Source organism: Barbus barbus (assembly GCF_936440315.1).
Source record: "Barbus barbus genome assembly, chromosome: 30".
NCBI lineage: Eukaryota > Metazoa > Chordata > Actinopteri > Cypriniformes > Cyprinidae > Barbus > Barbus barbus.
This window is the reverse complement of record NC_136758.1, coordinates 17,992,289-18,017,395: the sequence shown is the minus strand read 5'-3', so window position 1 is coordinate 18,017,395 and position 25,107 is coordinate 17,992,289. Positions and strand designations below refer to the sequence as shown.

The window sequence follows — 25,107 nt, the reverse complement described above, 5'->3', positions numbered from 1 at the left end:
ATTGGTTTTGATAAATCTACAAAGGACTTTGTCTCTTTTTTTTGTGTTAATTTACTTTAATTTATTTATAAAGCCCTATAGACTAACCCAGATTTTTGTATTTATTTACTTTTAATTTGATAGAATTATAATCTATTTAATTTGATGATTTGGCCAATTTTATTTTAAAGATATCAGTTTATCTCATCTATTTTCTATCTGTAATGTTCTGTCACATATTCTATTGTTTATTCATTTATTTATCATTTATTATTTATTTATTTGTTTTTATTGAACAATTGTCTGACCCAGACTTATTTTAGTTTTGATTAATTTTGATGCATTTGGTTGACAGATTAATTTTAGTTTTGTTTTGTTTCGTTTAGTTTAAATAATAATAAACTTTTAAATTTATTTAAAAATTAAATAATAAACTAAAAGTAAATTTTGCACCCTATATTCAGCTATTTACCCTTCAGCAATAGTGCTAATGGTTCTGTGAAGGATTGACACAACTGAAATTAAATCAGTATTTTTTTTTCCTTCAATCAATTCTTCTTTTTTGTATGCCAGGGGGCTGTTTCATAAAACAAGTTTACCAAATAAACCAAATAATATGACTTATTTCAGTTAGTCTGACTTATTTATAACCAAATCACATGACAGTAAATCAGACTAACTGAAATAAACCTGGCTTATTTGGTAAACTTGTTTTATGAAACAGCCCCCAGTTCTGTTTTATGTACTCTGTTTTATTTGATAGTGTCCTTTGTTTTCCATGCTTTATTTTAAACATCGTGTTTCTTGTGTATGCAGGCATATGATGGCTTTGCCAGTCTGGGAATCTCTCGGCTTCTGGAGCCGTCTGACATGGTTCTCCTGGCGATCCCGGATAAGCTGACGGTGATGACGTACCTGTATCAGATCCGGGCGCATTTCAGTGGCGAGGAACTCAATGTTGTGCAGATAGAAGCCAACAGCAGTCGTAGCACATACAAAGTTGGAGACTTTGAAACGGATACAAACAGTTCCATCGACCAAGACAAGTTTTATGCTGAACTTAACGACATTCACCAGGAGCCCACCAATCAGGATGCCGCAGCAACCAATGGTGGGCATGGTGTTAAAGAAGAGCAGGAAGTGAAGTCGGTCATGACAGTTGGGGGATCCGGTTCTCTATCCGCCTCCCCAGGGGAAGTTCTAAAAGATGTATCTCCATCTTTACGGGTGACTATAGCAGACCGTGGCCCTCCAGTATCTCCACCGGTCACTGAACCTCACCCACGACCCGCCCAAAGCACCAGAACCAACCTGGAGACCTCCACCAGCCAACCTGCTACAGAACAGAAAAAACTCCTCAAAGCCGATACACTGGACATGGGTGATCTGTCTCACAGGCTTGAGAGAGAAAAGGAGAGAGGGCAGTTGGGTGACTTTACCGCTGCTGACACTAGAGACTCCAGCGAGCAGCACAAGACCCCACGACCTGGTGAAAGACAAACTGAATCTGGGTCGCCCATGTGGCAGACTGGGTCTTCTCTAACGAACACACACAAACTGGGCTTCACATATAACAGAGACACTGATCTTCTCAAGAAGAAGAGAGCGAGTTTGCACCACTCTGAATCGGATAGCACCTCAGACAGCAGTGCCCAGACCAACCACACGCACACACCTGCTAAACTCACACAGGTAAATGTCAACACGAATACAAAATGATCTATCGATCTATCGTACTGTTATTTTGTCATTCTGTCATTCTCTCATTCTATCTATTGTTTTATCTTACTACTGCTCTATCATTCTTTCTATGCCTACCATTCTGTATTCTTTCTTTCATTCTATTCATCTTTCTTTCTCCCTAAGGTCAATAAACCTTAAAACGTCTGAGCCTTTTTTCAACATTTTCCTATTTTGTCTGGTTTAAAATCCCATTATACAAATGTCTTTGTCATATGAATTTCTTTGAATTCCACATTCAGGTTATTTCACTTGAACTGAAATTATAATTCTGCATCCTATTTGCTTCCTCAATTTAATTTCAATTTAAATTCAGGAGTTGAAATGGAATCATCAATTTTTAATGTAAATAAAAATTTCCGGGCTATATATTCAGTTCCAGAGTGTTTAACTGATTAGAAATGGCACTTTGTGTGTCATGTAAAAATTATTTAAAACGTCATGGAAACATTATGGAAATTCATTGGTCAAAATTGCGAGAACACTGTTGAGCAGTCAGAATGACCAAACCGCACAGGACAAATGGTCCAACACAAGCAAGCTAACAGAAATACACAGATACACAATTTTAGGTACAAAACTCAGGTAGATACACATGCATGTTAAATGAATAATGCCCTGAACGCTCCAAACAGAACAGCAGTTACAGCTTAAATGGGAAAAGCTGCCATATACAATCAAAGCACATAAAACTGTTTGAAGCTTTTTACATGTTTGATATTTTTGCCATTTTGCCATTTTGTGAGACGCCTGATCGGCACAGACAGCAGCCGCGTGTCACTCGGAGTGGCATGTCATTATGTTCGGGCCGTCCCGCCTGCAGCTCTAATACTGACACGGTGTTATAGCGTGTTCCGCATGAGAGCCTCTCCTCATCTATACAGCATACACACACACTTGCAGGTATTGCAGCACAACCAACTTTTATCACACTCTCACCATGTATCACTGTCATTCCTTCCACTGAATAACTTTCCGGCTTAGATTTGTCCTGATTTTGTTTTGACATGTCATCAAGGCCTCAGCTGTGACATGAGAGGTGCGTTACCATGGTGACAGTTACTTGGCACCACCTTAATTTTTTTTGGTGCTTCATTTGGTTGTTTTACACCCGTGATGTTAACAGTGATCAGGAGCAAACGTCACTCTATCTTCTCTCAGCCGTCAGAATCACCGCCATACCAATCAGCCAATCAGCTGCCTGCTGGAGCCCGTAATGAGAGCGCAAAGCTTGATAGCGTTAGGAAGAGATGCTAATCTGACTTGCTTAAAATATAGGGCGATAGGGCATCCACAGATTTGTTCTTATGTTATGTTTTTTTCCCCATGTTTTTTCAGGAAGTCATACCCGCCCCAGTGTCTAACACCAGTGAAGAGAAGGTGAAACAGATCATGCTAATGCAAAGTGGCTATACAAAGTATAACTTTGTTACACTCAAAATTGAATGAAACCTCTTTCTGTGGATTGCAGAAGGTACTGTCTCGTCAAGAGGAGCTGAAGGAGAGGGCCAGGCTGCTATTGGAACAGGCCCGTAGAGATGCTGCCATGAAGGCTGGAAACAAAAGCACCACTAATGCACAGTCACCTACACACACTCCACAGATTATTGATGTGAGTTCACACACACGTACAAACTTTTGCTTAGATGTCAACATCGACAGCCATTACGCCAGTCAAATTATTTGGTGCTCAAAAAACATTTCTTGGAAATACTTCACAATAAGATTCCATTTGTTAACATTAAATACATTAATATGAACTAACAATGAACAATACCTGTAAATCATTTATCAAACTTAGCTAGTGTTAAATTTATTAAAATCAAAAGTTGTACCGTGTCTGTTAATATTATTTATTCGACCTGAGTGAACATGAATTAATGAACAGATGCATTTTTATTATCTAATGTTATCAATGATTAATAAATGCTGTTTGAAATGCATTTCTCAAGTTAATACATTGTTAACTACATTTACATTTAGTCATTTAGCAAATGCTTTTATCCAAAGCAACTTACAAATTATGACAATAGACGCAATCAAAATCAACAAAAGAGCAATAATATGCAAGTGCTATGACAAGTCTCGGTTAGCCTAACGCAGTACACATAAGGCTATTTATTTATTTTTTATTTTTATAGATATTATACTTACATATAACAAAAAGAAAACAAGAAGATAGAATAGAAAAAGAATAGAGAAAGCTAGTCTTAGAGGACTTTTTTAAAGAAAACGTGCAGTTAGAAAATAAATAGAGTGCAAGTGTTAGAGGGTCAACTCGACAAATAGATAAAATAGAATTAGAATAGAGAGTGCTAGAGTTAGAGGGTCAAATAAAGATGGAGGAGATGTGTTTTTAGCCATTTCTTGAAGATGGCTAAGGACTTGAATAAGCTGCTCGAATTGCGTTGGGCGGGTCATTCCACCAGGAGGGAACAGTTATTATTTTAAAGTGTTCTTATTATTATCCGTGTTGAAAATGAATTAATAGGAAGATAATAAAAACAGCATTTAGAGATCATTATAAAAGTCTTTACTTGCACTTGTGATCAATTTAATGTGTATTTGCTGATTAAAAGTATTAATTTAAACTTTTGAATGGTAGTGTAGCTAATTATAGTAATAACTAAAACTCAAACCCTCCTGTAAATGTTAACCTTTCAGTATTTTTGTATATTTCAGTTGTGTATTTTACCAAAATTCCCAGAGTTTTTTTTTTTCAATCTTAACAAGCTATTCCATATACGTATTGATAAGTGCGTATACACACTTAAATAAATTCTTACCATTATTCCCAAGTCCTCTCAGGATGCTCCCGTCAGACAGGAAGTAATAGAGAGTAATATTATTCTGTAGCCAAGAGCCTGCATGCTAGAGTCTCTCATTTCACCCAGGACAGGTTTTTAAGGGTTACTCAAGGATTCCAGGTAGTGATGTAGGAAGTGACCAGTCAGAGAACATCAAACGTTAAATAAACGTGCTCTACTGAGCTCAGTACTGCAGGACGGCTGACACTTGATGTCGAAAAGCTCAGGCCACATCCGAATAACATTTCAGTTCTCCTGACATCCTGTTTTAGAGGAAGAATAGTGTGAAACGCAATGGCATAAACATACAGAACCACGGGGGAGGGGTTTCAGGACATGATGAAATATCTGGCATGTGGCGGATTTATTCAGACGTTTTGCTGTATGAATTTTAAGAGAAAATGAGATGCCCTTGAATGAAATGCATAAGAAAGCAAAGAACAGGAACAAGAAGGCACCTCAGTGTGATGCTACCATAAATTAAAGTTTCCGTTGTTTTTTTTCTTCAAAGAAAAATATTTTCTTTTCTCATAGTCTCTCTCACCTGCAAAAGTCCTCTGCGCTCTGATGAAGGGGAGATGGTCCTCGTCCCGTAAATTAACCAAGAATTAGTGTCTGTGTGTGCGTTTGCTGTGCCTCCATCCCAAGGACGATGTGCTAATGAGGCTTCAGTGCATTAGCGTGCTGGAATATTGAATTGTTTCACTTTTTAATAGAAAACATTGATCAAAAGGGAGCGTGGCTTGGCACGCTGGTAATTGTTAGTGATTTAGATTAGATTAGTTGATGTCTTGTTTTGATTAGTAGGCCCTGTTATCTTATCACTGGCCTCTGCATGAAGCTCCTCCACTAAGAAGAGACTTTACGCTTTAGCATGCAGAGGGAATATTTTAATTAAATTAAGACTTTCTCCATTCTTTCAAAGCGGAGATAGAGATGGAGGGGTGAAAGTGAGGATAGATGAGAAAGAGAGAGAGAGTTAAGTCATTGGGGTGTAGTGAGCCTCTCAGTTGCGCAATTTAGCATGGGCCAAAATACTGTGTGCTTTTTTTTTCTATACTGCCATTCAGATGATATATAGAAAATCAGGGAAGATTTGAATAGTATTACAGTTAATATTCAGCTTGATATTAAGGTATTTACTGTTATTTTTAATTGAATAAATGCAGCCTTGGTGCAATTAGCCCTTCAATATCCTGCCCCAACTTTCAACAGGATAATGTTTTAAATGAAGCACTGCTTCTCCGTGTGTACAATATTGTAAGCAGTTAGCATACAGACTTGATTGTGTGTGAGAGTGTGTAGGATGGCCAGCGGGCCAGTCATTGTCCTCGGTCAGTGGTGTGTTTCAGCGGGACCATCAGTGAGCCCACCCCTCTCATCAGAACTGCTCTGTGTATATGTGTGTGTGTGTTTCTCTTGTTCTTTTACATGCCATGATAATTGTGCTCCATTGTGCTGCATTGGCTCTCTGGCTTTGCTCTTTGCCCTCACTGTCTCTCTCCCTCTCTCTTTCTCTCTGCTTCACTTTCTGTCTCCTACTCTTTGCTAACTCTGTGTATATCTGTTTAGGCCTTTGATAGTAGGATAACGGTATAAATTGTTTAGTAGTGGTCATTGTACTATGGGTAGGTGGCCTTCACAATCCATTAGAACCAAACCTCTGAGTTGCTCTCATGTTCTTCACCCCCTGGTGAGAGCAAATCGCTAATTAATGAACAATTAGAAAAAGCACAGCGACACAACACCCCCTTCATGCTAGTATACACATGCACTCTTAAAGGAATGTTTAAGTTAAGTGCTATTGACAACATTTGTGGCATAGTGTTGACTACAGCAAAATAATTCAATCTCATCCTCATTTTTAACAATGGCAAATATTAGGGTAGTAACACACTTACAGAGTGATACCAACAGTTTTAAAAGATGCAATGTGAATCTCATTTATTTTTATTATTTTTTTAATTTTTTAAATAAAACACATGTATAATTTCATTTTCAGTTGTAAAGTCACATATATCATCTTTCTTGAAGCGGACGTACTTTTCTATGTGGTTGAACTCCTTGTTATTCCCGTGGGTGGATGTTTTAGCATTTTGAATTGGCTGTTTGAATCTACAATGTTCCAATACTTTTGGAGGGCACTGTATATATACATGTGTATATATATATTTACACACACACACACATAGATATATATATATATATATATATATATATATATACACACATATTTATAAATATAAATGTGTATATATGTATGTATATATATATATATATATATATATATATATATATATATATATATATATATATATGTGTGTGTGTGTATATATGTGTATATATATGTGTATATATATATATATATGTATGTATGTATGTATATGTGTAGTTTTAATAATTGTGTGGTTTAATTTTTGTAAATATTTCCATTTAGTTTGAGTAATTTTAGTGCTTTAATTTAAAACTTTATCCAGCTTTTATATTTTAGTTTATTTCAGCTTTATTTCAATTAATGAAAAATTATTTTAATAGTTTTAACAGCACTGGTTTTCACCATGCAAACAGTCCTTTCTGGATTAGCGGAATTATGTCATCATGTCAAATCATTGAAAAATCTGGTGTAATTTTTACATTTTGAAGTGTTTCTGTCACACCAGGCTTGTTTTGTTGCAATTTTTACTGCCTGGTCCTGTGGTTACACTGTGGATTTTTAAACTGATGCTTGAATCAAAATTTTGCATTTTGTGGCAGTTACGTTATGCCACAGTTGCTCTTTATTGATCTTAACTTGTACTGAACCCAGAACATTTTAAGTTCACTCTTTCATAGACAAGACCTTTAAAATAAAGTGAAGAGAATCTCCCCTCTCTTTCCTTTTCCTCTTTTTCAGTCCTCGATGAAGAGAAAGCGGGGGAGAGGGGGCAGTACTGAGGGGAAATAATTTTTATTTATGTAGTTCTTTAAATCATAAAAACGAAGGGAGGAGGCAGAAAAAGGGGACAGTGCGTTTCTTCAGATTTTCTCAAGCATTAGTTGATCAGTGCAGTAATTTCACAGCGCTTTGGCCAGGGTAATTATGGAGGGTACGGAGAGAGAAAGAGAGCAGGAGAGGGGGAGGGAAAAGAGAAGGAAAAGATTCCAGGTGAGCTTCCTCGTGTTCACTGGCTCGTTATGATTAGTTTAATTGGACTGTGTTTGATTTTTACCGACGAGGCCCTGCTTCACCCTCCTGACTCTCTTCTCTGTCCTCTCTGTGTGACAGTGCGGTGACTTTTCAGAGCCGCCCGTGACCCTCCCTCTCAGAGAGAGACGGAGCAAACCTTTGAACTCATGGCGGCCTCCCTGTGCGCTTGTCCGTGTGTGTTTTGAGGCAAACTGCTGCCTCCATCACGCTCGTTTTTCAGCCTCGCTTAACTGCAAAGTCAGACTTGTAATCAAATACGTTGCTTTTTCTATGTAAATTTGTAGTCAGTACTAACACACCACGTACTGCAGTGATCTCTCTCTCTCTTTCTCTCTGTAGTCCACAGTCGTTAGCGTCGGCCCGCCTCTGATGCGTGAGAGTCAGTGGGAAGGCCCGGGGAAGACCAATTCTCCCAGCAAGCACCAGAGACTTGGAGTTAATTGGGCCAATTAGGCCACAGTCGTCCTCCTGTTCTCTGTTCTTTGGGTCTGACGCCTTCAAACGATTCCCTCAGACTTTCAAAGGAACCGTGGCTGCGCCTTCCATATGCATTTTAACATGCTGACGTGACTACACAGGCTCTCTCGTGCTACATTCCGATTGTCTTTTTAGTTTGGAAACCTTTCTTTTTCCGGTGGGTTCTCGTCTCTATGAAACAGAATGGATAGAAGGTAGTTGAAGGGCTGTGTGTGTGGAGATCAAAGCGGTTGGTTGGAACAGAGAAGCTGTTAGACAGAGAGAGACGTCCCTCCAATCTCTTCATGAGTTGTGATCAAGCCACTGCTCTCTCCGGCATTACACACACACAGTCATTTCTCAGTGGGGCTGTCTCCTCTTTTTTTCCCCCCCTTGTCTCTCTCTTTTTCTGTCTCTCTCTCTCTCTCTCTCTCTTTCCACCACAACAACCTCTCCTCTTTTCTACCGCCCTTCAGTTTTTAACCTCATTCATAAGTCGGTCTCCTATGAATAAAATATGAAGGATAAAAGCATAAAGTTTAAGTTCATTTTGATATGAAATTGCAATTGTTTAATCCAGTTATTTCAGTTGGACTGAAAAGTGTTTGTTTAGAGAGAGAGTGCTAAGAGTGTTTGTGTGTCTGTCTGAACACTTTAATTAAAGTAAGTAAGTACAAGCATTAATACAACATTTTCAATAACTTGTTGATTTTCTGTCGCATTAATACATTTTTAATGGTCATGCTCCAAGTCTTGCTAAAGACTGAAAGAGATAAAACTTTTTAAAGTGAACAATTACATTTAAAAATTGACCTTATTTACTTTCTTGAATGTGCATTGCTGTCTGCAACCTGTTTTACATCTGTGATCAGATGTATTTCTGAGCAGAACTAGATGTTCACTGATGTAGTGAAAGTTTTATTCTTGAAACTGATTGGATGGTGAAAAGTGGGCGTTACTTAGCACAATGGAACCAGGGCTAATAAGAGTTTGCTAAAACAATGAACAACTAGTTAATTAACCATTTGTTTAATATTAAAGAGTGTTGAAATTATATATTTAAATTCATGAAGAATGCATTAAATTCTTTTGCAAATAAATACTGTTCTTTTGAACTTTCTAGGCATCAAAAAATGCTAATTTAAAAAAAAATCAGTTTCCACCAAAATTTCAATCTGCACAACTGTTTTCAACATTAATAATAAAAAAATATTTATTGTACAGTAAATCAGTATATTAGAAGTATTTCCGAAGGATCTTGTGACAATGAAGACTAGCGTAATGGCTGCTGAAAATTCAATTTTGCCATTACATTTTAAAATATATTAAAACAGAAAATGTCAATTTGAAGTTGCAATATTTCAGAATATTAATCTTTGATTACTAGATACTGATGTATAGATACATCAGTATCTGATAATAGATTACTTTCAAGTGATGTCAGCAGAAAAAAAAATCTAAGTCATTTTAGAGGAAGAGCAAACTATTATATTCTGATTGCAGGTTATAAAGACAGATGTTTTTGGAATAACAAAAAAAAAAGAAAGTTAGTGGAGGAGCAATCTGTCGATTTAATGTTCACTTTAATGCGTGTTACAGTTGTTATTGTGAACAATTCATTGGTAAACATTAAAAAGTAAGAAATATCATAAATTGTTCATCCTCTTCAACAACATTTCAGTTGATGTCTCCAAGTCCTGTTATTTTTCAACCCCCTCTCCTCATCTCTCAATCCAACCAGTTCCTGATCAGCCTTATCTTTTTTCTCACTAATTATCTTCTTTCACTTGGAAACACATCACATTACGGAAGCGACGTTGCTTTCATGTTGACTGAAGCAGGTGTGTGTTGTTTGTACTCGGTTAAGGACAGCTTGCAGTGAATGGCTCTTTCTGCCGGGTAATTATGTTGTCATGTAAAGGGAAAAAAAAGTTTTTTTCCTACTCGCACACAAAGTGCCTGCTCAACCTGTTCATCTACTACTCTTTCACCCGCATCAAGGGTTTGTCTTTCCTGCTGCCCACATTCATCAGTGTGTGTGTGAGTAGCATTGACACACAGCTCTCCCTCCATCTCTGTAACCTCTTGCCTCTGGCTCTCTGCAGTCGTAAATTGAAATAAGCATGTTTTGTTTGGTAATTCCGTGTTTGATATTGTCATTTTTGTTCATGCCCACTATAAGCGCGATGGGAATGTCTCAGATGCCCTCATGAGTTGTGCATATGCTTGTATGTTAAATGCCAGATGTCTTTCTAAACCTGGCCAACAGCCTTTATCCTTCCATCCTGCGAAATGGGTTGGTAACTGTTTGACGGGGTTTTTTTGTGTGTGAGCCGGGTGCTAAGGGCAGGCTGTGTAGCCCTCAAGACATCTATCTTTATCTCTCTATTTATCTGTTCGCCCTCGCACCGCACCAGTATCATCTACACACATGCAGAAGCATAATTATGCCATGTACAACGGCCTTTGATAGCATGTACAGTTTTCTTCTTAATTCTTTATCAAATGCATTGATCGTGGTGTATGTGCATTGATCCAGGAACCACATCTGCTGCCCAGCGATAAGGCCACGGTGGCATCTCTCTCTCGCTCTTGCTCTCTCTCGCTCTCGTTTGGCTGGGGGCTAAAGCAGGCTGCTGTAGGATTAGCTGATGCTCAACTACTTGCATTTTAAGTTGACACCTCAACACCAAGCAGAGGCCACATTACAGAGGAAAAGCTACCCCGTCCGTCCGCCCAACGCTTCCCCTTCTGTACACTCGTACTCTCTCTTTCTCCCTCTCTCTCTCGACTACATATAATTGGATTTGTGAATGGGAGCAGCCGAATGCTTCCTTTAGAATGGCCGGGGACACAAGGTGAAGTTTTCTCATTACAGACCACGAAGCCAGGGGACAGATCATAGACGATCTGTATTTTCCATTTAAAGAGGACAGAAATGGGAGAGAAGGAAGAATAAAATAGAGGAGGGTTTGATAGGCAGTGCAGAGAGAGGGAGGTGAAGAGGACAAGGAAGTCTCTTTATTTTACAGGTCACTTTCCAAAGGACGGAGAGAGAGGGTTGATGAGCCCTAGACGTGGCAGTGTTTTCATTTTCTTGAACGTGTCTCAAGCATTGCGTTCATATTTGATTGCTTTTGTAAACGCGCTGAATATTTGGGTTTGGTTATTTGTCTACCGTTTGGATGAGTTCATAGGCAAGTAGGGTTGGGAATCAAAAACCGGTTCTTAATTATAGCTGGTGACATCATCACAGCCTTGTTGGTTTTCATGCCATTGTCTTATTTTCTGTCAGCAATCAACTTTAAAGTGGATCATTGCAGTTTGAAAAGTCTGCAAACACACCTGTAAGCATATGTTTTTATATACATTACAATAGAATTGATGTATATATTGTATTATATATACTGTATTGTATTTTTAGTTACAATTATTTATATAACTATAAAGCAATTCAATAAATATAAAGAATATAAATAGAATAAAGAGTTATACATAAGAGAAGCTAATAATTATTTTTAATGGCCGAGAGATAAATGGCTGATATAATTTTTTTTTTATATACTGTATTGTCTAAACAAATTTAAAATAAAACACTTAAATTAAAACAATTAAAAAATAGTTTTCTGATCATATTCCATTCTTTTTCCTCAAAATGAATGAGAATCAATGATGGAATCTGAACCAGAATTGATAAATTACTAATGATTCCCATCTGTACACACGTTTGTGTGTCTTTTGGATGGGCTAAAGATCCAAACCCTCTCTTCTTCTGCACTGCTTGCTTGTGCTGTGTGTGTGTGTGTGTGTGTGTGTGTGTGCGCACGCCTCCCCTTCTCTGCACACTCAGTGTGTCATGACAAATATATCTGTTTGTGCTTCACTGGCTGGCACCGTCTCTGGCTGGCTGGCACGGCTGTGTTAGCGCCAGGGCCCTGAGCCTGTGTGTGTGCCCAGCCGAGCGACTCCTTCCATGGCTCGCTGCACCCTCGCAGCCCCCACCCACCCTCCAGCTCCCTCCAAAAGAGCAGCCAGACTGGGGCAGCCACCCGGACCCCATGCCCACTGTGAGTGCTTCTGTCTGGGGCTCAGCTCTGCCGCCCACCCCCTCTCTCCCTGGATCTCCTGTCCAGAATGCGGTCGACAGCCCTCCATTATCTGCTTTTGCGCCTCTTTCCCTCCCTTTTTACTTCCCAAAAGATGGAGTGAAGTCTTCCCACACACCATGCTTTCTTCTCCACCTTTAACTATGACTTTGTCATCGTTTCCACCCCTGATGTTTTTCTTTCTTTTTTTCACTTGTTCTTGTGGATCCCCTCATTATCCTTGGAGATCTGCAGCTGGGAGGTTGGATGGGCCACTGATCTCTCTCCACTCTCTTCCTCTTCCTTTTTCTCCCTCTTTCTCTGACTCCAAGCACAGCCCAGTTGGAGAGTCCAGACTGAACGGTCAAGCTTCAGTGTAGCTGAAGAAGAGCCACTTGAAGTCCATTTGAAGAGAGAGTCATTAAAGAAATCTCTTCATAAGAGGACAGACAGTTTCACACCTCATTGCTGCTGTAGAAATGGATTGTTCCACAGTGGTTATTCTGCACAGTGTGCAAGGCCGATTCATTTGGAGAGTCCAGTTGTATCTCTCAGTGATTGTTTTCATCCAAGAATTTTGACTTCACACTTTCATAACGGTCCCTTTCAGTGTCTCAGATTTTCAGTGCTTTATTGGCATGATTTTTTTTAAAACATTAAAACAAATCACAAAAAAAGACATTAAAATGTTAAATTCTTCAACAATAGTTAATTTTATAATGTTATATTGTAATCAGTTAGATTTCTTTTTTACTTCTTTAGCCGTAATTAAAGGTTTTTCAGAAATGTATGTATTGTGTTTTACAGCATTTGTTATTCTAGTTTAATATTATTTATACATTTCAATTTAAAAAAAAATATAGAAGTACATGTAGAAATTAACAATATTTTCGTTCAGTAAGTCTTATAAAAGTATTGCTTATTGTTATTTTATTGTATTAAATAAAATGCATCCAAAACCTTATTGTAAAGTTTTCCAAAAAGAAAAAAACCTCTCTTTTTCAGTCCAGTGCAATTAAATTAGTTTTTGTGTGTGAAGTATGATGAAAGTACAGGCCTGAAATTTGAATGAAAATGTAATACAATGTGAAAAGTTTTTATTTTTTGGGAAAGTTAAGAAAAAACTTACAGAGCTTCATTCAAATGTCTGTCCTTTTTCACCATCAGTGTTATCATACATTTAGTATGAATCGGCATTTATTCCAGGTATACCATGCATTTCCAACTTCATAAAGCGTCTGTCTGCCCCTTTACAGATTTGCCCAATTCAAGCTTCTGTTAAATGTTCCAGCACAGTCTGTGTGGATCGACACATCTTCCTTTTCCTCTGTCTGCTGCTGTTCTTCATCTCTTGTTAATTTTCCTTGACTACAGTATTACAGAACATTTCCAGAGTTTCATAAAAGCAGTTTACACTGGGCCTGGTGGTAATCCTGCCCTTTGGGCTCACACACACAAGGAATCCCATTTTCTGTGCTAATGGCTAGCCTAGCCCTGAATCGATGTATGTAAAACAGTGTGTCGAAGGTTGTGTGTGATGATACCTGCAAGGTTGAGCAGATCATTTGGCGTTTTAGACTTCAGCTGCAGAAAGAAGGACAATTATATTACGTTAAATTGTATGAGGAGCACAGGGCAAAAGCCTCACAGCTCAGACAAAACATACATTTTTATACAGTAGAGGTAGATGTAGACACGCTCACAGAAACGTGTGCTTCTGTTTGTTTTTGTTGATTGCTTAATTTATTCGCCTTCATATCATTGGCTATTCCAAGTCATCCTTCAACTAGAGCAGATGTATTCATTTTGCGAGAACATAGCGGACACACACACTAAACGTGCCCAATTCAGCTTTGGCAGGAGCACTCCTGTGTTTTCAGGTGTAACCTGGCCTTAGCTTTGTCTTGCATGTTCAGATTACCCTGAGACTCAAGGGCCCCCGGGCTAGACCCCTGAAAAGTGCTCCTGGGATTCCCTCATCTGCATCTCTCTGCTTATTGTCTTTCTGAACAATGGCTTCAGACAAACAGTGTCTACAGAAACGGGTGAAATGGGGTTAATTAACTTAACACTTTTGTAACCAGTTGGGCTAATTCAATCTCTGTGAACCTGTTACCACCTTGAAAATATGTGCATGTTGCTGTCTGTGGTGCCAGGCTACCCATCATGTTAAGCAGACCTGTCTTAATTCTAATGTGTGGTAGTGGTACTGCAACTTTGTGAATATTGCATAAAATTGTTAGGCTATTATAACCATCCGGTATTATGCATTTTCTCAAAAGCATTGTTACCCAACTGTCGTCACTAATTCTGTCATTACAAACATAGTTCAATGAATCAGTGTTTCTCAAAATAATAGTCCCAACAACTATTTACAAACAGCCTTACAAAGTCGTGTAGTTGCAACTACAGGTCTAATTTCAGTAATGTGTTATTAATTAGGAGTATTTTTTATTAAAAATGATTTACATGTAAGGTTCTTGGTCTATGTTGCAATTAAATGTAATTCACGTTTGGATCGAGTGACAGTTCCCAGTCACTGTTTCCTCATGTTTAAGTAGCTGATGCATACATTTCTGTCTCTACCTCTTGTTGATGCACACAAAACACTCTTAAACGTACAGTCAGGCCAAAAAAATGACACACCAGCAAATATCTCAGGTTTATTATGTCTGGACCTATACAGAATCAATGACAAATAAACCATGCAGTGAATCTCTCTCGCTCACTCCCTCTGTGCCAGAGACCCTCCATCCTGACTGGTAAAAAAAAAGCTGCTATCAGTCTGATCTGATGGGCGAGAGAGGAGTGAAAATGGCATTTCTGTCAATTACTTGAGATGGCACCCGTTCAATAACCCCCCCACCCCGCTTCTGTGTGTGTGTGTGTCAGGAGCGTGATGAAGAACGGCGCAGGCAGCTGCGAGAGAGAGCCAGGCAGCTGATAGCGGAGGCTCGATCTGGAGTAAAGATGGCTGAACTGCCTCTCTATGCTGACTCCACCTCTATTGCCTGTAGTGCAGCTGGGAACAACTTAAAAGGAAGGTCAAAGACAGCTGGAGGTGAGTGCAGGGGGGCTTTTATAGGCCGAACACGCACATACACCCACAATGCATAAACACATGCATGCACATTTTCTCATAAGCATGCGAACCCACACGCCAATCTACATGCGTTCACTTTGAAATACCACAGACATAAGCTCTGCTCCAAAACATACTGAGATGCCTATGAAGACATGCTCCCAAGGGTACAAAAATGAAAATTCATAATTTCATGTCATTCCAAACCTGTGACACTATTTCTTTCGCAAAGCACATAAGATATTTTGAAAAAAGTTTCAACTGTTGTCTATACAATGAAAGTAAATGGGGTCAACAACACACCATTTGGACCCTGTTAACTTTTATTATACCGACAAAAAACACAGAGTCTTTCTTCAAAATCTCATTCTTCCACAGAAGAAGTAAAGTCATACAAGTTTGGAACAACATGAGGATAATATTTTAGTATTATTTATATAAAGAATCAGCTACTAGCATTTTCAGTAATACATTTTCAGTTTTTTTTTTACTTTTAGTTTGACTTTGTTTTATTAGTTTACATTTTATTATTTTTATATATTTTATATATATATATTAGCTTTGGTTTATTTTTGTTTTAGTAGTTTTAATACTTCAACTTTTTAGGTTTTTAGTTTTTTTTAGTACAATATATCGATCTAATTGTATTTCAGCTTTATTTCACTTAACTAAAGTGATTTTAAGCGTTTTAGCTTGCAATAACACTAAACAGAATTTAAATTCTTTGGTGATCTAACCCTTAAGTAGAGTATTGCATTGCTAATGCCAAACACTGATTTAGATGCTGAATTTGCACATATTTTCTGTCATTGCTATTTCAGGCTCCCCAAGAACATTGTGAAAATGTTCAGAACATTAAGGCCAAGTACTAGTGTTTTGCTTCTGAGATTTTTAATTTGTTCATGAAGTGTGTGTGTGTGTGTGTGTGTGTGTCCATTAAGAGCAGGCCATACGTGCGTGTGTGTCCATTAGTGGCTTTCAGCCCTTAAAAAGCGATTTTGTTGTTCACTTCATAATGGCAACCAACACGTCTGCTTTCAAGGCTCAAAGGAGCATTACATTAAGAAACACACCAACACACCCACATACTCTGAACTCTAATTTGAGGTGTTCACAGAGGGCTTCACTTCCATTTGTTCAGGCAGTCGTTTCCCACATAATCCTTCGGAAATACATCAAGAAAACTCTGGCGACAGCTAACGTTGCCCTATGCCCCAACACGCACACATACACACCAGTCCACACGGCCCAAATCATCATCACGTCATTGTAACACACCCATGCCGAGTAATCAGTGTCTCATTGTCCATGGAGGACTCCTATAGACCGCGTCTCCTTCAGCTCGGCTTTCCCACCGCGTCCCGCATTATCATCAGCCACCATTTCTCCTTTTATTTCACATTACAGGACAATGAGACGACACGTTACTGTAGCCCTAACCGCTGGGAGGCCCGTGAGGAAACAGTGGGGCATTAGCATAGCAGGCAGCTGTGGCGTGTTATTAAACGTGTTTACGCCAAGGGGTGTTAGCGTTGTGGCTAGCCGCTGCGTATAATTAAAAGCGCGTGTGCACGCCGAGCGAGAGGGGTGTTAGCAGCGCGTCAAGGTTTTGTTTAATACGTGAGGTGTTAACATAGCGGGCTAGCCGCTGTGCCTAATTCTGTGCCGGCTCATGTCCGTGTGTACCATTTCACAGCTCAAGGGGAGACACAATATTCTTCTCCTTTTATCTCTTTCATCTCTCACTCTTTGACGCCCTCCATTTTCTCTTCATCCTCTCCCTGTCTGCCTAATAGTGTTCCCTCCTCTGCAATCACACGTTTACCGTTGCTCAGAAATGCTGCAGAACACCTCTCGTGGCCCGCAGAGATGGACAAACCCATGTACGGACAGAGCGAAGGAAAAACGGGTCAGAGGGAGGGAGAGGAAGAAAGACTGAAAAAACTGTTTATTTGGCCTTTCGGGCTGTTGAACTCTGCTAATTGTAGAACTCATTAAAAATCAGGTTGGAGGGAAATGCTATAGGCTTGACGCACAAGGCCTATCGTGCAGAACGCATAATCCCACCAACACACACACATACACACACTTACACACACAAACACTTGCCTCTAATTCTGAGAGAGCTCGAACTGAGTAGAGCAAAACATTCGCCAGCAAACTTTCACCAACTCCAGCAGCATGAGTTCGGTTAATTAGCTTAGCACTGCCCTGTGTATGTGTCACCATATTAATTAAAGTACATTTTAAAAAAAGCATTGAGGAGGAAGAGAAAAAAAAACATGCCATCTCTTTCTATTGCTCTTTTTCTCTTGTTGTTGAGGCGTTTCTCTAGGGACGTCGTGTGGCATTTTCCTATAGGGCTCTATGAGTAATCAAAATAAAACTGAAATGCGATTTTCAAGTTGCAAAGGGTATGATTTAATTACATAAATACATGCAGTGTGTGTTTCAGAGTAAAGCACAGCACTGTAGTTTTATGCTTGAGCAACTGTTTTGTACATGAACAACTTGTATAACATGCATATAGACTAGATAATTTTAGATTTAATTTAATTTAACACAGATGTAAACGAGACTGTGAGGGCTAGACAACATGCACTGTATAAATGTCATACATCATGCTGGTTTTTTTTTCAATTAAGTTTTTGTCGGAAAATAAAAACTGAATGGTTTAACAGTTGAAAATGTTTAAATGGTTGAAACAGTTGAAAGAAATTAAATGGTATAGAAAATGCATTTTAATTAAAGTAATTTTACGGTCGTACTGTACAATAAAATAATTACATTGTTTTTTTTAAATACTCTATTTTTTTGTTTTATAGTGAAATATTACAATAGTTTATAAGTACTAATAAACAGCCAGTATGCTAGTAATATGCATGCTAATAAGCAACTAGTTAATAGTGAGAATTAGTCCCTGTATTAAATTGTTACCAGTATTTGCAATAATAATCATACAATTATTATTGTTATTATTATTTTATAGTCATTGATAAATAAACACAAACTTTTGAGCAGCTGTGCAAACAGTTAGACACCTAATTTTTTTCTGCAAGACTGGTCATAATTTTATTAAGTCAGTTACATAAAAATGTTGGTTGGTCTAATTTGAATCTGAAAAGTAACACTGATAAACACTTGGTTAGCTGCTAGTTATTCAAACCAGTTCTCAAGACAGTCTTAATGTGGTGTTGTTTATGCAACCGACCCCAGGAGTTATTTTTTTTATTGCATTTTAAATAGCACAAAATGTTTTACATTTATCAGAAAAATAGCAATTAGACCCTCCTCCCCCCACCCCCAAAAAAATCATGCAGCCTCTTCCTCTTTGTTTTGTCTCTTATTTAAGTTCAAACTGGCACGTGTGTGTGAAGCTCTGCTCTGGTTACCATATAACTGAATGAGATCGATGTGTTTGGATTGAGTGTGTATTGTCAAGGGCTCTGTGGGATTCAGATCTGTGGATGCGGAAGAGGAACTCTGGAGGAGATTTTGCCATCAAGGCCAAATCTGCCATGCAACACACACACATAAAGCTCAGCTCTCTGCCAGACACTCTCAGCCATCTGCCTGATTTCTCTCAGCTCAAACACACACACACATCCCAACGTGCCAGCAGCAAACTTTTTTGTTAAGGAAATACTGTTTAAACGTCTAAATGGGTCTAAACAAATGCTTTTCTGACTCTTTACTAACATTCAAAGTTTCCTTTCCCGCTGGAATACTAAGCTAACATTCAATGCTTCACTAACCTCCTCTGTCTCTTTCCTCTTCTATTTTGTTTTTTTTTTTGCGGGTCCCTGTTTGTTTGCTCGCAGACGTGGTGGATGGGATGAGTGTGGAGGGTGAGGATGAGGAGAGCAGGAGTGATATTGAGGCGGCGGCATCTCATGCTGATGATGTCACTCATACTAACCCTGAGGAGGAACTGTCGTCTTCATGTCTAATGGAGGATGATTTTACTAACTCTGCCAGTGACCTGGCTGCTCTGGGTAACCCAACACTGCATGTCCTCTGCGCATGTGTGAATGTGTGTGCGCGCAACACTACATGCCTGAGTTTGTGCGTTGGTGTGCAGTGATTTATCTGTCTGTAACTACTTCTGTCTGTTTTTGATTGTTTTTCTTTTGTTAACCTTTGACCTTTTATCATGCCATCACAACCCTTAATTTAGTAGGGCTGCATGATTAATCAAAATCAAACCAAAATTGGTTTAGTGTGATTATCAAATGCATGCACTGCGTGTTTCATAGTGAAATGCTGCACTGTGTTGCTCAGGATCCAGTGTTTTCTGTGTTTTTGAGCGCCCCAGTTCACAGTAAATGCTGCTCCATGCCAACTCATCTCTGCATTGGTTTGCTTATAACGTTTTGGGAATATAGGGACGTAAAATCTTGTAAAAAAAGATTGTAAGTGCTTATAAACCAAAGTACTTATGAAGTGCTCAGCAATATTGGTATTGTAATTTTACAGCTGAACTATAATTTTATAGTGAAACAATGGGATTGCAATGAAATTTCAGTAGTAATATTTCTTTAGTTTGATTTTAATAAATAAAAATTATTATTGTCGTTGTTGTTTTTCGTATTAATATATAATCACAAAAGTTTGGCCAAATTATGCATCCCTATAAACAAGCACACCAGATGTGTTTTTTAATCAGAAAAATCGTAATTACCAAAATTGTGCTGCCCTATTATTTTGTATTTCTTTCTTGTCACATTAGTTCCCATTTTAAACACCTTTTAGAATTAATTTATCTTTTAATTCATTAAAACATTAAGAAAAAAGGGAGGTTTCTTAAGTGAGGTTTGTGCCTGCTAATAACATTTCTGTCTGCAAGATTTTATTTTTATTTATGTTTATTTTTTGATGTTTTTAGTATTGTGCCTTAGTTTAATTAAAAAATATTTGAACATATTCTCAAGACAAACACAATTATATCTGCCAAAGAGATGTGAAGTTATTAATAATTAGTTTTTTTTTTGTCTTACTAAGGAAGTCTTATGAGATATCTGGAGGAAACCTGAATCATTCTTTCTCTTTTGTTTACTTGTGTGTAGTATCTACGTTGTTTGTTTCTTTGATTGGTTTCTATTTTTGTCTGTTATTGTGAAAAGAAGGTCTATGTATTATTACACACAAAATCCTTTTCTCTGTTTTTTTTTGCACATTTCAGCTCTCAAAGAGTCATACTTTTCTCCATGGCACAGTTGGACATTTTTTAGTGATTAACAGCTTTATTGATTCTCAGGCAAATTTCAGAATAGATGGTAGCTCTGTACAGAATCAACATTTTGCCCCATTGACAAACCCATCCCAAACTGGTCCCCAACTAAGTCTTTTTTTTAGTGATTAACAGCTTTATTGATTCTCAGGCAAATTTCAGAATAGATGGTAGCTCTGTACAGAATCAACATTTTGCCCCATTGACAAACCCATCCCAAACTGGTCCCCAACTAAGTCTTTAAGGTCACAGATTGGCTATAGTTAAATACAATTAAAACATCCTTCAGTATATAATGAGAAGAAAACTAAATAAATAAAATTCATTCTTATAACACATCACATTTACATAGTCACAATCAGCATATTTCTCACATATTTCCAAATAGTTTTTTTATAATTTAGGTTTAGCTTGTCCGTCTGCTTATAAGACTTTTTTTTTTTTTGTCATCCATAAGGGACATCCTCTGATCATCAGTAATCTGATGATCTGTCAATCAGTAAGCTGGTTTGGACCCAGGATTTTATGTGTACAGTTGGACTGTTAAGTTTTGTTATTGTTTCTAACAACAAAGATGGACTGCCGGGGAAAGAACCTAACCAATCCAAACACAAAAGATCATATAGATGCCCATCATGGAGAACACTTTAATTAGTTTGAGGATGTGGTTCTTGTGTTTGGGAAAACTGTTGGTCAATGCACACACACCTGCACCTTTATCCAGGTTGTGCTGAAGCCTGATAAATGACTCCTGTGGTGTTTTTTAGGGAGAGAGAGGGATGCTGGGAGATGAGAACAGGACCCACATGAAAAGCTTCCTCACCTCACTTTCATCTCTAGCTCAGATGAGTGAAAGAGAAAGAGTGAGAGAGGGCAAGGCTAAACCTGCTAGTGAAAGGTTATTAGAGAAGACAGACTTGGAGTATATAAAGGCAGACATAAAAAAAGACACCTACACATTTGAAAGACAGGTTTGCATATGAACAGTAAATTCATTGTTCATTTAAAGAGAAAGACATGTTATGACTTTCAAGGAATTGCAAACACTGTTCCCTCTAAGCATGTTTGGATGCTCATCTGACATTGTTCCTTCACTGATGGAAAAAAAGAACTTTCAGAAGTCAGACCTTAAAAAGTTGGGGAAGCGCTAGAGCTTCTTGAATAAGAGCTAAATTAATGGATAGTTTAAAGGGGAGTGTCCATTGATTTTTATTTTTTATTTTTTTTAAAGAGAACAACTAGTAATAATAATGTATTTTAATAAACATTACTAATGTTAATATTTATTGCTGTTTTAATTATATTTAAAATCGTAATAAATTATAATAATTATATTGATTTTATATATATATATATATATATAATGTAAAATTAGTTAATCACATAATTTTGTACGTACTTTGTAAATAAATAATAAATTATGTATTATGAATGTCATAATTGTCATGTATTATGAATGTCAAATTATTCCTCATTTAGTGTTATAATAATATGTGTGGTTTATAAACAATACATTTAAGTAATCTGAAAAATGTTTACAAAATAATGTAAAATAATGAAATATTCATAAAATAATAAAAACATTTATTATGGATAAATGTATGATATACACAACCTTTCAGACGTTTGGGGTCAGTAAGATTTTTAAAGATTAGAACTTTTTCTACAGCAAGGACATTGATGAAATGAGACAGGAAAAAAGTTTAAAACATTACAATCTGTAACATTTATTTTTATCAAATAAATACAGGCTTGGTAAGCATATGATACTTTTGAACAGTAGTGTATATTAGATGTTATATTCTTCTCTAGAGCGCAGCCAATAGAAGTGGTATTTGCTCAGCAAACAAAAATTTAAGGGAGCATTGGGAACTACAAACTCAGTAGAGGTCTTTTAATTCACATGAGGTGTATGTGAGTGTCAAGGGAGACATTCAGGTGTGTCAGGCTCTCAGCATCTTGATATCTCTCCTGTGTGTGTGTGTGTGTGTGTGTGTGTGTGTGTGTGTGTGTGTGTGTATGCGAGTGTGTATGAGGTTGAGAGGGCCAGTTTGCTTAAGGGCAAACATTGTCATGTCCTCTGCTTATCTGTGTGTTGGAGATGAGTGGCCTACTGCATATAACTCTTCCTCTCTTCCTTTCTCTCGCTCTCTTTAGGTGTGATGAACAGCAGGCATGTGGACCTGAAGCTCAAGAAGCTCACAGAGATTCGGCCACAGGGTGGCAGCTCTCCTTCCTCTTCATCATCTTCCTCATCCCTGACGGCATCCAGTACTTCACCCCTCAGCCCTGAATCGGGCGGCATGCAGGTAGCCACATTTACAAACACTGGCTCTAACCATCGCTAATTGGGTTATTACAGATATTATTACTCATACTTAGAGATTCATTGTGAACAAACACAATCATAAGTATTAAACTTTGTTGAATAACACATTCCACACTGTTTCAGCTATAGACGTGAGTGTTACTTCAAATTGTGTGGCTAGTAGCTTAAAAGACCTACATTTTAAGACAGAATAAGCAAAAACTCCCATAGTTCTACATTGAAGTAGGGACCCAAGCCAAATTTAGAGACCAGAATACATAGAGATATGTGGCTTGTAAACAACCACCCAGAATACTTTAGCAAAGCTCTAGCAACAACATGACTCTACAAAAATAGCACCAAGTACATTTTCTGCATAAAATGGAAAAATATACCCATCTAAACATTACAAAAGGAGATTTGGAAGTTTTATTTGTTGTTGTTAAGTTATGGTCGTTTAACAATATGAAATGATTTGCTTGGATCTATCATTCCCTTGGGTGAGGTAAAAGGCCAAGAGATGTTGATTTTTTTTTTTTTCCCTTTTATTCACTCTCTCTTATTATTCGTCTGTGGAACATCATGTGTTTATATATATATATATAACGAGTCAGAACGACATTATAGTCATTATCTCATGTCACAGCTGACCTTTTCTGACAGAGAAGAGCTTTGGAAGTATCGACAGCGGCGTGTGGCTTACGACGCTGACATGCATTAGATTGATTTGCCGTGTTTATTAAATACCAGTGTTGTGTGTGTAAGAACATGCATACCTGTGTACCGCTGACTGCTTGGTGCCTATATGTACGTGTGTGTGATGACCTCCTATCTGGCTGTTGTATTCAGAGCCCCCAGGTGGTGACTGCAAGGCATGTTCAGAGATGCTGGTGACTACCTTCCTGCACCTGTTCACCCCTTTCTCTCTCTCTCGCTTTCTCTCTGCTGACTGAGGGGATTTCCTGTGAGCAGATGTTAGCAGGGCCTTTGATTCACAATAACTGCAGTGATGTGTTTGTTTGGGTCGACAGGCCTCATTCAGTTCACTGCAGCAGGTGTGAAATGATTGGCTGAGATTTCCCAAGGACTAGCCACAAATGGGTTAGATTCCAGAAACTGATTTACAGACCTGATGAAGGTGATGCAAAATTGTTGTTAAAAAAGCAAATTATTTGGGTCAGAGAAGAAGAATATCTGCCCTGTTATATTATTGGTAATTAACTAATAATAGCATAATTTATATAATAAGTAATAGTATAATTAATTAAAATTTTTGAGAGAAAAAAGTAGTTTTTATTGAAAACTGCCATGACAAATTTTTAGCATTTTCTTTCACATACACTTCTTTTTGAAAGTTTAGGGTCAATACATGTCTTTGAAAAGTATCTTACTCTCACTAAGGCTGCATTTATTTGATTAAAAATACAGTAAAAACAATATTATTAATTTATTATGATATTATTACAATTTGTAAAAAAAACATGATAAAGAAATCATTCTAATTTGCTGATTTGGTGCTTAAGAAACATGTCTTATTGTCAATGTTGACAACAGTCTTGCTGCTTTAATATTTTTGTTTAAGTCCTAATAGTTTTTTTCCTCTCAGACACAATTTTTGATGAATAAAGTTCAAAAGAACAGTGTTTATTTGAAATATAAATATTTTGTAATATTATAAATGTCTTTTAACTTTTAATTTAATTTTCTTTTTTATCTAGCTGACCCCAAACATTTGAGTAGTAAAGTATATGACACTTATTTAAAAAAGGAAAAAAAAAAACGAACACTATTGTCAAGAGCTGGCATTTATTTTTAAGTAAAAGTACAACTGCAATCCTAGTTATTATAAGTGAGTTGATTATTTAACCGAAATTTATAGGACGCCTTCATTATGAAATGGCTTTTAGTGACGAGGGTCCTGTTGTCTGTATAAACGGTCCAGCACCTGCTGCAGACCTGCAGGCCTGCACAACAGGCCAAAGCCCAGGGGAGGATCAGCAGGGTTACGAGCGCTGCAGCTCCGAGCCACAGTGGTTAGTGGGGTTCTAAAGAAAGAGCAGCTCTTGCTCTCTTTTTTTTCCCACGTTCGCCCTCATCTCCATTGCAACTTGTATGCATGAACAAGTTTGAGTATCAAATCTGTTCCTCCTTTATGTTTTGCCTTTCTAAGACAAACATATTCTCATCTCTGAGATCACATTCTCTCTCTCTCTCTCTCTCTCTCTCTCTCAAG

The 25,107-nt window shown here is 37.7% G+C and overlaps 1 protein-coding gene across 4 annotated transcripts in view; it reads left to right on the top strand.

Annotated features, from left to right (window-relative positions):
• Window positions 1-25,107, top strand: part of ehbp1 (EH domain binding protein 1) — a 134,600-nt gene that overhangs the window by 77,489 nt on the left and 32,004 nt on the right. For 2 of the 4 annotated variants that reach the window (XM_079386531.1, XM_079386530.1), the window contains exons 13-18: window positions 796-1,671; window positions 3,058-3,099; window positions 3,191-3,331; window positions 15,147-15,315; window positions 19,158-19,331; window positions 22,724-22,875. In XM_079386531.1, the coding sequence (XP_079242657.1) occupies window positions 796-1,671; window positions 3,058-3,099; window positions 3,191-3,331; window positions 15,147-15,315; window positions 19,158-19,331; window positions 22,724-22,875 (1,554 nt within the window). The remainder of the gene's footprint in view (window positions 1-795; window positions 1,672-3,057; window positions 3,100-3,190; window positions 3,332-15,146; window positions 15,316-19,157; window positions 19,332-22,723; window positions 22,876-25,107) is intronic. The other 2 variants (XM_079386533.1, XM_079386532.1) reach the window with 1 other exon arrangement.